This window comes from Acanthopagrus latus, chromosome 20 (genome assembly GCF_904848185.1).
Source record: "Acanthopagrus latus isolate v.2019 chromosome 20, fAcaLat1.1, whole genome shotgun sequence".
Lineage (NCBI taxonomy): Eukaryota > Metazoa > Chordata > Actinopteri > Spariformes > Sparidae > Acanthopagrus > Acanthopagrus latus.
Window position 1 is genome coordinate 2,958,520 of NC_051058.1, and position 15,033 is coordinate 2,973,552.

Sequence of the window (15,033 nt, forward strand, 5' to 3'; positions counted from 1 at the left end):
TCCTTTAGGGACCAAAACAGCTTGATTCACTTATATCCAGTATCTGAGCTGACCAGAGGAATCTTAAAGGGACTAATGGGTTCAGTAAGCCTAAAACCACCTAGTTCATAGCCGGGATGCGTCCAATCCAACATTCCTCTCCTGACACTGATAGGCCGTGTTTACACCTGGCATCAGCATGTGTCTTGGGTGATCCCCTCACACGTGGCCAGCTCTCGGTACATCAGTTCACACCTGGCGTAACAGTCATCATGTATCTTTACTATCTATTTTGTAATTGGATCTGATTTTCCCACTCTTTATGCAAACGTGTATCTTTGAGAAAACTATAAAAACATGTATTTACTGAGGGGAGGTCCACTGAGAGCAATGCTCTGTTATTTAGGAACGCCCTGATAACATTCGCTCAGTACGACCCCAGTCTGATCTGAGCAGCCCCACTCGAGCAGCGGGGTCAAGGGCCTGCCTTTCGTTTTCCCCACCCAGAATGATCCTGTCGACACAAGCTCACCTCTCTAACCTTGATGCCACTACATGCCACCGTACCTCACAGTTCCGTTTGCAAAGGCGGAATGCGTTGTCGTCTTTAACCAACGCCAGTAGCCAATGTGCCGTACACTATGTTTTGTACACAAGGAAAGAAATAACTTAAATGTTGAACATTTGAAACTTTGCATGAAGACCCAAAGACAGCGTTTCACGAAGTTTCTGCAGTCTCACAAAAAATGTGCTATTTTTGGGGGGAGTCTGGGGACTTTTTTCTTAGGTGACAAGAAGCCTTTAATGCCTAAACTGGTTACTGTTCTTTTTCAAATCATTGACATTTTCAACCATCTAAATATTATTTTAGAAATTTGGTGTAGAAAAAGCGTTCATAAAGCTGCTTAAACCCACGTAAGACATGTCTGAATTAGCAATAAACTGCTACAATTTGGATTGAATGCCAAATTTACAAGATGGCACAAATGACAGAGGATTTCTTTTCCACACTTTTGGCCTTTTATGGTCACCAGTCCAGCTGACAGATTTACCAAATTTGTGACCAAAATGCAAGAGAGATTAGCCTTAAGTATGCATACGAAGTCTTTATCTTTCTTTCCAACTTGTGAAAAATGTGGGCATAAACACAAGCGGTCTAACAGTCTATGTTGGAAAAGAGGGAGACTTTAGCAGGGAAGCTAATGCAGTCAGTCCACGTGACTGTCTGACCTGCCTATGATTGGGACACTGATGCAAAACTGGGAGACCCTCAGGAAGCCAACATATATAAATGACGTTTTTCTAGTAAACAGAGGAAAGACTGATTTACAGAGTGGATTATATACGCTGTAGCAGACAAGAAATGCTGTTCATTTCAGCTGGACTTTAAGACACTGTTAAATGTTTACGGGGCCCTCAAGTACAACGGTGAGTGTAAAAAAATCCAATTATGCAGTCTGAGGACAGTTGAGGCTACACCTGCTGTCCACAGTATAAAAGGCATCACACAGCCCATAAAGTTTAACTGTAAAAGCAGATGTTACATTTTATTCACAGAGTTAAATGCAGGTTTTACAATCATTCTGAGTGCGTCAGAAACAAGTTGGCTTTTCAGTTTGTGCAGCGTCCCTCCTTTACGTCAGTGAGCGCTGAGTGCCGTGTGAGTTGAGCACTGACACCTGCAATGGTACAATCTGATGCAGAAAGCAACACAAATGACATGTTTTGCATTAAATCGACAAGAATGCCGTCAAGTAATATGACAAATAATAAAACAGAACAGTAATATTGAATTATACATTAACACAGTTCTGCTTATCCAGGTTCCACACTGAACAGATCTTCTTGTTTATGGCCACGGGCTTCAACAAAGCACTTCAGAGTCCCTGATTCGCGTTAGCTGAATTGATGCTGTTGGGGAGCATGGTGAAGCCGTTTACTCACACAAGACATAAGCTACACTACATTTTCTGAGTGTTGCTGGGATTGAAACAAAAGCGAGTGCACCGCTGTGAATGGACAGCCACAGCGGCCAATGAAAAGTACATGAGGCGACCAATCATCCTCCAGATGATTTAAGGTTTTTAACTGTATTGGACAAATAATGTGATAACATTAAACATGAAGTGCAGTATTGAACCGTGTTCAAAATATTGTTCTCTCCTTTTTTTAAGAAAAATATTTGATCTTGACTGTGGAAGAAAAAAAACGAATCTTTTCCGAAATCGTTTTTTTGGTTTTTTTTGTGATTTAAGATGGAAGCCGTGCCTGTGCATTTGGCTCTTTAGTTTTCCTATTCAGACAGGAACAACAAACACTCAACTTTCACTACATTTTGGGAAATAGACAGTGCAGAAACATGGTCCTGATGCTTAAACCAGCTGGTACAAAGGTGCGCTCAAACACCTGTGAGGCTAAGAACGCCAGTCCTCAAGGGGACAACACAGAGCTACTTGGAGCATCGCCACAACCACAGTAGTACACCAACATGCCATGTGTGGAGCAATGTGTACTTCTGTATCTACTACACAGACATAAAAAAGAAACAGACAGGGAGAGGTGACAAAGAGTCAAATACACCTATGATTTTGACATGCTCAGCTAGAAATTCATCAAACTGGTTAGCTTCGGTTGTTTGAGCAGCAATGAACCTAAACAGAAGGGGTCAACTTTCCCTTGTTGGTTCATGCTATATAGTGCACGCAAGCACTCAGCCTGCAGCTTGTGTTGGACTACAATTTGCAGGTGACACTCCGATGTTGTGTAGCTTGAAGCATCTGCATTGTGTTTCTGTTAATGTACTAATGAGGACCATGTTTTTGCTCTCAAACGCTTTCTTGCTGCAAGCAAATTGAAAAGATTTTTGCCAATCCTGTAGAGTAAATGTGAGGCTAAAGCTAGCAGCTTGCTAGCTTAGCTTGGCATGACAAATGAAAACATGGAGCGTTAGCCTTGCTCTGTCCGATTAACATTATATCTCATTTGTTTAAACCGTTCAATACTGAACTGAAAAAAACCATGGAAGAAATTCCACAGGGTAAATATAATGCTGCAGCTAACAGCTGACTGGAAACATAGGTAGCGAGTTAGCCTGGATTTGTCTAGTTCACACATTATAGCTCTTTATTTTAATCCATACAAAAACTAAAGGGGAAAAAATCATGGTGGCAACTGTAGGAAGTCACTACTCCCTGCTAAAATATAGTCTGCCTCACTACAGACTAAGCAGACACAATATAATGAGCTTTGGGGGTCCTGAATGGTGTTTTTTTTTACCTTTGAGCAGAGTACGGCTAACTGTTTCCAGTGTTTATGCTAAGCTAACCAGTCGCTGGCTCAGGCTGTATATCTAACAGACACAAGCGTGGTTTCAAATGTACACATCTCACTGAGCAAGAAAGTGAACAACCCCATTTCCCCCTCAGAATAACTATTACTTTAAGCTTTCTTGGTCAGGTAGAAACACTCAACTTTTTACAAGCGCCTAGCAAAAAAAAAACCAAAACAATGGGGAAAACATATTGCACCATGTATGAAAAAAGGAAGAGTGAAACAAAAAGACATGTTAAATTCTTTTTCTGCTACTGTTCTGTACAGTCATATGTAGTTAAAGTTCAGTCTGGTGTGTTGTGTTTATACAGTGGATATAAGAAAATCTAGTAATACTATGGTGACGCTTCACAAGGCAGGATCAGTCTGTTCCAGATGTTTCTATGAACCTCAAAGACAAGAGTGGAAAAAAATCTAGTTCCTTCAGTCTGATTCTGCTTTGCAAACACCTAATATGGTACATTGGTATATACACAAACACACATATGTATATATGACAACAGCAATATGTGCACACATACAGATTCTCTCCAGTCTCGAGGCACTCCCTATAGTTAGGTTAGGTGGTGTTAGTTGACAAAAATCTCAGTATTTTCAATCCGTCTAACTATCAGAATCATCTATGTGATTAAAAATAGCCATCCTTTGTAAATTCCTCGGAAGACGTCTTAAAAAGCGGCACGTTGTCCATTCAACAAAAATAACGTTCCCTCTTCTCTAGTGTTTGGTTTGGGAGTCCCTCTGTCCAGAGACCATCCTCAGGAGTCTTAAGTCTGCATCCATGTTAGTGCTTCCATGTGTTCGTGTTTGCTGTGAGGGGTTTCCCCAAATCTGTGCTTCTCTTTCTTTGTCCTCCCTCCATCTGATGCTCCTTCACAGAGTCTGTCAAAGATACGGACAAGTGCAAGAGGAACCTCTCCAGCCTCCTCCAAACTTAACAAAGCAAAGGGGGGGAAAAAAACAGGCTGTGTAATAGCGAGTCTCCAGAGGGGTCAAAGGTCATATTTTCTCATCGGTCATCTCCAGGAACTGGGCGTACACATCTCTGGAACACTCCCCTTTCTGGTTGAACAGGAACTTGTAGTAGCTGCCATCAGCACAAATGGCTGCATGGTGAAGGAAATGAGAGTAGAGCACACATCTATCAGCAAACTCAGGCCAGACACAGAACCTGACACTTCTATTGTTTTTCTATAATGCTGCAGAGATAGGAAAGCGCATTTAATACAAAAAAACATGGTAATGTTTCTGGGTCCCATTTAAGACAACATACTCGACACCTCTCTCTTTTCCCCCGCTGTATGAAAAACATGACACCTGCACTGCTGGATCCCCACATGTGAATTTATACATTTGAAGGTCTGACTGATGCATTCACTTTGCCAAAAACAGAAAACCAAAAGCCAAATCCGTCTCTTTCAGTTTTCCCTTTCAGTTCAGTATGCAGTAAGAAAACTGTCTGCAGGGTTAAGAAATAGTCACATCATCTTCCCACATAGCTGGGAAACTACCTGGTGTTATCGATGTAGAATAGCAACGTGAAAATGGTGACAACATGAAAGAGACTGAAACAGCTCGACTTACTTTATTTTAACAGCTTTTTTTTCCTTTTTTAAATCAGTGCGATGAACAATAAATTAACTCCTCCTTGAAACTGCGAACAGAGCTTGGTTTGTTTAAGACCCGTATGATGGTTTTCTAAGCCTGCACTAGTTCTCAAAAATTCATTTGATGATCTACAACTGCCAAAACAAGATATCCCATGACCTACAGCAATCCTGATAATGTTGACCACAATAAAGAACGACGGCCTACGTAAGGTTAGGGTTAGCCACCGACTCTGAACAGAAAGAGTGAAAAGATAAGATAGTCTAGTGTTCAGAACAAACCAAACTCACCGATGACAGCATTTGGCTCTGTTCCAAAGGCACACACACAAGGAGAGCCTGAGGGGACCTGGAACTTGGAGAAGCTCCATTTGGAACTGAAGTATTTGGGAAGAAAGCTGGCTGATGCCAAACTGCACAGAGACAGAAACAATCCATCAGAAAACTAATAAATCTAAATCATTTCTTAATACCAACCCCTTTTTGTTACGTCATGCAGATTGAGCTCCTGCTTCATTGGTATGCAGTAGACAGATCTGACATCACTTGTATGGAATACAATCAAAAGGCGGAGACTAACCTCGACTGTTTGTTCCTTTTGGGGTCCTCTGCAGCGAAGATGTGCACTGTGCCATGATCACTGGACACACAGATGAGGGACGCATCCTGGTTGAAATTGATGCTGGAACAAAACCAAGACAGAGGTGATGGAAACTGATGAGAACAAGAAAACTACGAGCATTCGTGAACCCAGTCATGTACCACTGAATCTGAAGGGATATTGGGTTTTTATAGAACCGTAAACCTACACTGGAGGAGGTTCCCAGCTCACTGCAATTGCTGTTGTTGTGGTTTAAATATAAATCTTTTCAGTCGATATTATGCTCCATTGTTTCAGTGCTTCGTGATTCATTAAGTTTTGATCCCAGTTTCACTGTTTATTTCGTTCATTTCTGATTTTTTTGTGAATTAAAACTGAAGCGTGGCTCAGTTGTTAGAGGTGTCGTGGGTCCACTCAGACAGAGATAAGAAGTGGGAATAAACTGAACGAGTGTTAATTTAAGTCAAATGAAATGGAAAAGATAGACTAATTGTGGACGACTGGTGTAATCCATAAACCCTACTCTTCTCAATCTTACACATACTATGAAGAAGAACATGACTATACAACATTCAGTGATTCAGTGTCACATTCATTTCTCATGTGGTCACCATATAAGGACTTCCTGAAGTGACATTACATCATCCACACTCTCAAACATGGAGCTGTGGAGCTCTAGAGGGCCTGTATGTATCAACACAAGCATCTGCATTATTTGCCCCAGACTTCACCCTGCCAGCTCCCTCGTCCTCAGTCCAGATGAGCCACATGTGTGAACAGAGCAGATAATTGTCCTGAGTGAATTAACTGTGTGTAATCCTCCGTGTTAGTGCTGGTTTAATCAGCTGTAACACATACTCAAACGTACACTGGGGCATGAGAAAATGGCGTTGCTCATCGTTAACTCGAATATTCCCAGAATATTTCCCTGCTGCGTCTGTTGCACTTCCATATGGCTCTTCCACGGCACACTGCTGCTGGACACAGATCCAAAATGCTGCATATTCGCACAGCTGTGCAGCTGCTTCATACTTTCCTCTGCTCGCCTGTATATCACTTTCAGCTCTGTCGTTACTTTTGCAAACATGTCCAAATACATTAAAATCTTTAGCCTCCTTCCCAGGTGCCACCCCTTGCCCAAACCATCGTAGTGTTTCCAACATGTGTGAACACCTTGGACACACACAATTTCCTGACGTGTGCTGCATGTTTGAACAAGCAAATGTGGACAATATCCTGATCTGGTTCTCAGCTTATTGTCCAGAATTCATATGTGAAAAGGGCCACAGTGACTTAAGAAAACGGTCTACGCCCCCTGATTCTATGATGCTGCCGAGACAGGCCCAGTGAAATCTAGGAGTTACGCAAACTTGACAAACTAAGGAGGAGGAGGGCAGAAGAAGAAAAAGCTGCTCGTAGACTGTGGTCTCATTTTGCATGTGTAATGTAGCAAGTCATAGTGCTGTTACAATATGTCAATACACTCTGTGTGCTCATGGAGAGAGCCAGCACTCTGGTGAGGTCTCAAGGAAGGCTTTGGAATGAGTCAACAGCTGTCTGGAAGCACACAGCCTGCTCTGCCTTTCTGTTTTGGACAATTCTGCAAATGCTGTTTTTCATCTGATGTCATAGACGTGAACTAAAGGACGCACCTACTGCAGTGCTATTAAGCAAACAGAATTGTTGCTCAGTGCTCACCAGTAAATGTTCGCTGTCTGAGAGCCTCGTCTTAGCTCCTGTATGAGCTGACCTGCAGATGTGTCGAAAATTCTAATGAGAGTCCCCTGTGGAAACACAAAGTGGATTAGTCACAAGACAGCAGCAACAGGAACAAACGACACAACAACTGAAGGAGACGTGTTCCCATGTACAAAGTTATTTTTTTGAGGGAAATTACTTCAACCCTGGCACGACTTACTTTCTCTGATGCAGTAGCTATCCTCGTCCCCTGCAGATTTAAAGCGATGCAGCACAGCGCACCCTCATGGGCGGGGATGTCGACTGGGGGCTTCTCCGTGTTGGCCAGGTCTACGATCTGCACATGCCCCGAGTGAGTCCCAGGGAACGCCAACAGAGAGTTGTTGCTGTTGGGACACAGCACACACAGACCTGAGGAGAGCAAGGGAAAAGGTTGGTTAATATGTAAAGATGTGTCACATGTTATACAGATTCTATTTATGGCTGTAGACTTTGAACATTTCGGGCCAAAATTCGACTACAACTACGTAATGTTGCGTGGGCGGCACAAGTTTTGCTGCACACAAAAAAAAAGTCTGAGTGGTTCAAGAGGTTAAGTGGGTGCGTGGAGCAGAACGGGCTGATTTAAAGTCTTTCATTTGGAACACAGTTGACTGACCTTTGGGGTTGTAGCAGGTCTCAAACACATGCAGCTGATGGGGGTTGTGAGTGAAGGTGAAGACTTTGATCATTGAGTCCAGGACCACCACAATCCTGAGCACAAAGGAGAATCAACACGCAGACTAAAGTTTAAACTAATTGTTCAGAGGTGTAATATTAATCTGACACTACCAGCGATAAACCAGAGGCCCTCAGCTGACAATGAGTCAGACGGTATGGCTGCATTATTGGTGCAGAACTGCTGTGCAATTAAGTTGAGAAGCATTTTGAAAGGGAGATGTAAGCCTGAAACATATCTCAATATTCTGGTTGTATCTTAAGAGGAGCCTCCCCTCGACTCACGCATTACACAACCATTGATGTTGCAACCATAACGCATGATGAAACGAATTAAACCAATAACAAAATATCAGATAAGACAACCCCTGAAAAAAGATGCCACAGCTTTACAAAACTGGCTTTAAATCCATCTCAGCTTTTCGAGGCGGGAGCTTTTCACCTGTCCCGCCGAAGCTTCACTGCTTTGACTTCTGTTGAGAACTCGATCTCAATGACTGTCTTCTTCTTCAGGTCATCCCAGATCATCACTAGAATACAAAGAAAAAAGAAAAATACAACCAATGAATTAAATTAGCACAATCTGGACATGAACATGCAGCATAATATGAACAAATGGATTAACTATAATTAATTCACTGACATTTTGTCCAGAATGACCTCACTTATTATGGGCTAACCTTATAGCTAACAGTACTGACATTGTTTGTCGCACATCTGATGCTGCTGACTGAAAAAAATATTGAACAGCTCGACATTGCTAACTGAAGACGACAATACCTACCTTTGTTGGTTGGGTACTTGGGTTTCTTTCCTCCTCCCACTAGTGCTAAATAGTTACACCTAAACAGCATCTCCACGTGGCCAACCCCGCCCTCCAGGAACTCTGAAAGGCAACATCATCGGAAGTGAGCACCAATAAGGAGTAGAACTGTTAATTGATATGAGAAAAGAATGCAGCCGTCATCATCACAGCTGACTGTAAACTGGACCTCGGACGACACTTGCATTCTGCTCACTCATCTCTAATGGATCAGCTCTCCACAACAGACCACAGAGCATTCCACACAATCACACTGCCCTCCCTCCATGTACAGCACACAGAGCTCCAGCAGGACAGAGAGCTGCTATGTGCAATAAAGACAGTCATCCAAGAACTGGACATAGATCTTCACAGAATATTAAAAAAAAGGGACGATCTTGGTTCTGTGAACGAGTCCTTGGTCAGCTCAGGGCCTGCTGCGGTTCAGACCTGTGAGTTAGAGAAGTAACCTTGGAGCGGGTCACGTGCTGAGTCACATTCTCAGTCATGTTTGGCTTCCTCTTATGTCCCGCCATATTAAAGGAGTTGCAAGTGTTCCCCAGTACTTAGTTCCTGAAGCAGAATTGGCTGGTGTGACTTTCTGCAGTCATTAGCCAAATAGCTTTCAACAAGGACTTAGTGTCAGCCACTGAGCATTCCTTTACTATCACATCCGGGATGGAAGTTTTAAAACTGTTTTCTATATAAATTGTATGCAAAGTAAATTGTCAACAGTGCTGGGTAGCGCTACTTTTGAAAATTACGTACATTAAAAGACTATTGCCCTTAAAAAGTAACCTGTTACGTGTTAACATTACCTACTGAGAAAGGTAACTCGTTAGATTAATACTGCCTTACCAGAAACTTTACAATCTCTTCTGCACGTTGCTGGTTACAGTGTCCAGAGGACGCACGTCTTCCTTCAAAGATATTGACTTTACAGACATTAAATTGCATATTCCACGACCCATAGTCATTAACTCTGCAGACTAATAATTATGGGAACGACAGATGTAGTTTCGCCTTCACAGCTCTTTACTTTGATATAAAAAAATCACAACGAGTGAGTACAAGGCCACATAAAGCCAACACGTTCAAACAATTTCTAATGCTTTTGCAAATCAACTGCTATGAAAAAGGTTTAATTATCTGAAATACATGTAAGTAAAGATAATCTGACAGTACAGACAATTTAGCCGAAACAAGAGAACACAGGCTGGTACAGCTAACAGTACTTCATGTTTCAACATGCGACTCATTAACCACACAATGCTTTCTCTGCTCTGGCTCTTGCTAACTATGTTACACCTGCACACTAAATACAATCAAACTTAAACATCATTTTGTGGATACAAAAGGAACAGGGAACTATAATTAAATTCTTTAAGCAATAAAGTAATTGTCAAAAAAAAAACAAAAAAAACAAAATAGCGGATTATTTCAACTGCTAAACTAATCATGACATTTCTCATTGCAACAAAAAAGTAATCCGAGTAAATGACATCACCTAGAAAAAAACTTGACAGCCCTGACCTTAAATGGGTGGGTGGGTCCTCAAGCTGCTTATTTTTAAATGAAGTATTTTGATAATGAATTTGTGATAAAGCGATTGTTGTTTGCACAGCTCATGTGTCCACATTATGAGCTCTGAACACTCAGTTTTAACTGCGCTTTGAATTACATTAGTTCATGACGAAAATCAAAATAAAATTTAGCTCATCGTTGTCACAATATACTAGTGATCACAGTGTTTAGTGTAAACATTTTTATTCTATTTTTTGCTACAAGCGAGCACAGGTACCAGGCAGCACCCAGGTAACTCCTGTTTCCTTTTCCGTTTGTTGTTCTAACAGACCTTTATGAATGAAGGTGTCAGCTGACTGACACACTGTCATTGTCAAAGGTTGAACTCACAACAAATACTAGTATCTCAATATGTTGCCACTGGGCAGGCTGCTCAGTGTATGTTTCCACCCTGCTAATGAAATGGACAACCTGGCCTTGACATTCAAATCTTTAATGTCGGCAGAGCGTGTTACCTTGTTTCTCCTTCTCCTTAAGAGGATCTGTGTTGTAGACCCGAAATCCATTTTCCATTCCGCAGGCAAAGCATCCTGGAGGGACACACAAAGATGACACAGCTGTCAGAAACGGATCAGTCACTAAAGTGAAGGGCCAGTTTCACCATCATCTTAGGAGTGGAATTTCCCAAAACACCCTCAGCCTTTACAGTGTTGATGTAACGCAGTATGAGGAGTGGGGAGCTAGAATCAGACGGACCGACTGGCCTTGTAGGGTGGTAAAGAGAAGTTCACATATAAAGAGCTGACACAGATCAAGCGACAAATGATTAGCCTCGGCCAAGACGCGCGTTGACATGATGTCTGTATAGCTCGATCTCTCAGGGGTCATGTGAGGTCTTTGATCACTGGGCCATCACTTTTACTGTTGATCTTAACTGCCTTCCAGTCCTGACAAACGTAGCTGTCACCAATAATTTCACTTAATTATACCAATGCTTAGGTAGATCAATTACGAATACTTTAACTTTACGGCCTGTGTAAATGTGTGTGGGTGTGGAGCGCAGCAGCGTTTAAGTCCGTGTGTGACAATGTAGTTACGTGTCAACAAAAAAACATATTTACTTCGGTCAACTGGCAACCTTCAAAATGACTGTGTTATTTTGGGGGGTAGCTAATATAACATTAGCACAATATTGCGACAACATTGTCGAACTTAGCTTAGCAAGCTGTTTCCAAGCTAACGCTTAGCTTTCTCGCAGTTGTAGTGACTGATAACGTTAACCATGGGGGTCGAAGGAAACTCAGCTAACATTAGCTTTGTGGTTTAGTTCACATACATCTGCTGCTGCCTGCAAACAGTTCTAATTCGAGTGCTTGAACACGAACAACGTGTTTGTAAGTAACTTAGCACACTTGTCATGTTGACCTAAAATTTGCTGGTAAGCTTGACAACAAAAAGGCTATGTGAAATGTTAGCTTTAGCCGGCTAGCTACGCCGACTAGTCAGCTTAAGCCAATATAAACTTAACGGTTGTCACTTTGAGTTATCGCTTGACAACTGGGCAGCAGTACTGTCGTTAAATATCGCCAAGCCCAGAAAATGTAAAGCTGTCGTTATGAGGTAATGTTATTGTTAATGTATGCTAGGTGAAGACATTAGTGTAGCAACGTTAGCTTAGCATCCACGACGTTGCCAATTTCCATTTAGTGCGAAAAAAATGTAAGACGGCGCCACTTCTTACCATGATCCTGGTTAAATCCAGCATAAAGGAGGCCATTCCCGTGAGGATTCGACGGTAGTAAATTCATTATTATAACAGAACAATGCCAAATAACGTTAACAAATAAGCTAATCCAAAAAAAAAACTGCTGCCTGAACAGCTAACCAGCCACCATTCCTGCGGAGTGTGCTGGGCAGAGGGAAGGAAAAACAACTGAGGTTGGTTCCTGCTTGGACACAGCTGTCACCAGTCAAGACCGGGGGGAGTTTTCATTGAACTTTGTTAACGCGTGTTAGCAAATATTTAATGCTAGAATAAATCCATTAACATCCCCATTAATGCTTTTAACTAAAAAAAAATAAATAAACACAGCTCAATACTGAAACAAGCACCGATCAGAGAAGAGGCGTAATCACCAGACTACGACTTCAGCAGTCGTTGCCCATTATGAGATTGTTGATCTGAGCCAGCGGAGGTTTGTTGATGTGGTTGACCATTGTCAGTGATGGGAAATTGCTAGTTTGGCAGCGAAAATCCCCCACAGCTACGGGAAAGATTCAGATTGTAACAATGCGATGATTATAGGTATCTAGCCCCAGTGGCCTAATGGATAAGGCACTGGCCTCCTAAGCCAGGGATTGTGGGTTCGAGTCCCATCTGGGGTGAACAGTTTTGTGATTTCGTTGAGGCATATTTAATATGCATCTGACTATTTGTAATAGGAGGAACATATGTAAGTATAATATTACAGTGTATTCAATATCGTATATGTATTTACAGTAAGTGAAAATGTTTCAGCAACTGTTATATAGTACATAAGCAGTACAAAACAAATAAAGTTATGTCCCCAGTTCTCAGGCTGTGAGTGCATTATCAATACCAGTTACTAAATTGACACTGATTTTGTGGAGAAAAAAAAAAAAAAAGATTTGGAACGGCATGTAATTAATAGACTGTAGTTTTAAATCATACATTCTTGCATTGTTGAACACATAAGAGAGTGAAATTCCTGTGCCAATTTCCCCTTAACATTTGCAGAGGAAACATCAGAAACTAATATGTTTCCTGCACAGTACAGGACAGAAAGGCTCTACAGTGAATGATTAAAACTGGCCAGAACATAAAAATAAAGACTAAGCATCACTGACATCAGTCATGTATCTGCACACAGCCCAAAGGATACTAAAAGATAACACCCACCCAGCCACAGTCTGTTCACCCTGCTGCCATCTGACAACAGATACAGAGGTATCTGCTGCCATAGCACCAGACTACAGAGCAGCTTCACTCCTCAGGCTGAAATACCCCTGTACTCATATTTTTTGTGTAGTATATATGATATATATCATCACAAACTGCACTTTGTTGAACAACAATTAAATGAACCTTTTCAATAGACACTTTTCATCGTAAACAGGTGTACCTAATAACAGTGCCCCATTACATCGAAGTGAAAACTACACCTGTGAGGCAGCATCGCATCACCCCACTGTCAGACCTGATCTAAATTACTGACGCAATTAATTACACCCGTGCTTTACCTGCTATGACTGACATACTATGGCATGCTGAAGCCCATAATGGCCCTCGATTTGATTTTTTTAATGTCGTCATCTCGAGATCGAATGGTAATTTTGAATTTGACTCGAAGCGAACAGAGATGGTTAGCTCCTGATAGCGTCTTATTATCTCAAGAAAACAAGCATTGTCACCTTGAGATAATGAGAAATGTGCCACATGCATGCCTTGATGGTCTCGTGACAACTGTAGCAACTGATTTTAGCAAAAATGTTTGGATCAAGGAGTAGCAATGACTGATCAATGCATCAGAGTTGACATCAAACTTATGTAACCATCTACTTGAATGGCCTAAATATCCTTTGTCATATGTGTTTTGTAACTACTCTATTAAGAAGGTGATGGTCAAGGGTTTCTTTACAATGTGATACCAAGAATATGCTATTTTTTATATATGGCATTTAGAATCTATTGCATTTTGTTCTGTTCTGTGTAGCTTCCTAGTGACTATGCTTATAGCTCAGTCTGGTAGCAAGCATCTTCCAAACTTTCCAGAGTTTTTTATTTCTTATTTCTTAATTCAGTTGTCAGTACAGCACAAGTGTACTGTAACATTAATATATGTGAATCATTCATTAGGTGATACCTTCAATATGCTTAGCACCTGTCAGCTTGCCAGTGGCTTGGCAGTCACACAAGGTGAAAATGAGACTCAAGGTCAACATATCATCTGCTTCTTCAGACAACAAATAACAATTATTGTCCCGTCCTCTCAGGCCATTACAAGTGTGGCACTGCTTGCCGACAGCAGAAATCAGGTGACATGACGGATTGTTGGCCCACCTACACTGACACTGGCAAATCCATCTGTCAACTTTGGCAGAAAGCAGCATATGTGCTGTTCTGTGAGAAACAACAGTAGAGGGTGACGGGGATAAAGACCTGCCGCACAGCAAGCTGCACAACGACGTCCAGTCAAGTTTGGATGTCCACAAGATGAGTCAGTCCTCAGAGAAAGAGGAGACTGGGGAGGACAGAAAACAGGGAGGGAAATTCCTGTTCTTAAAAACTTTTGTCCACCCCAGGTATTGTGGCTCAGGGGTAGAGCCAGCGTCTTGTTACTGGAAGGTTGCTGGTTTGATTCCCCTGTGAAAAGTGAAAGTGTCCTTGGGCAAGATACTGAATCCCAAGCTGCACTCTGCATGGCAGCCCCCATCAGTGTATGAATGTAAGTCGCTTTGGACAAAAGTGTCTGATAAATGTAAATGACTTCATTGTACACTCAATGATTAGAAGACCTAATGATGCACACCAGTTTTCACTGTCACAATTTAGCAGATTATAACATCCTAAAACACACATAAAGCAAAATATGAACAAATTGATCTTCAGAAGTTTTGTAAGCCTGCTATTTTAATTCTTAATTATAAATACCATCTAGCATGGCTCAGGCATAAATGTCCACAGGCGAGGTGATGTTTAAATTTTTATTCCCCTTAAATGTAGTTTTATTTGCCGAATTCCTTGTCTCGAGTGT

The 15,033-nt window shown here is 41.6% G+C and overlaps 1 protein-coding gene and 1 non-coding gene across 3 annotated transcripts; one reads left to right on the top strand and one right to left on the bottom strand.

The window, feature by feature from the left end:
- Positions 1-1,494: 1,494 nt before the first annotated feature.
- wdr45b (WD repeat domain 45B) lies at positions 1,495-12,418 on the bottom strand. 2 transcript variants are annotated; one of them, XM_037081794.1, is made up of 10 exons: positions 12,395-12,418; positions 10,774-10,848; positions 8,717-8,818; positions 8,375-8,462; positions 7,874-7,968; positions 7,436-7,626; positions 7,216-7,301; positions 5,497-5,598; positions 5,208-5,329; positions 1,495-4,415 (listed from the first exon to the last, which is right to left on the bottom strand). In XM_037081794.1, exons 2-10 carry the CDS (start codon positions 10,829-10,831, stop codon positions 4,309-4,311), a joined length of 951 nt encoding a protein of 316 aa, XP_036937689.1. In that variant the 5' UTR covers positions 10,832-10,848; positions 12,395-12,418; the 3' UTR covers positions 1,495-4,308. The 2 variants fall into 2 exon arrangements, with proteins under 2 accessions (XP_036937689.1, XP_036937688.1); XM_037081793.1 differs by lacking the exon at positions 12,395-12,418 and adding an exon at positions 12,000-12,367.
- A 152-nt stretch (positions 12,419-12,570) lies between these two features.
- trnar-ccu lies at positions 12,571-12,643 on the top strand. The gene has a single exon. It is a non-coding gene; the product is annotated as a tRNA-Arg (tRNA).
- The last annotated feature ends 2,390 nt before the right edge of the window (positions 12,644-15,033 follow it).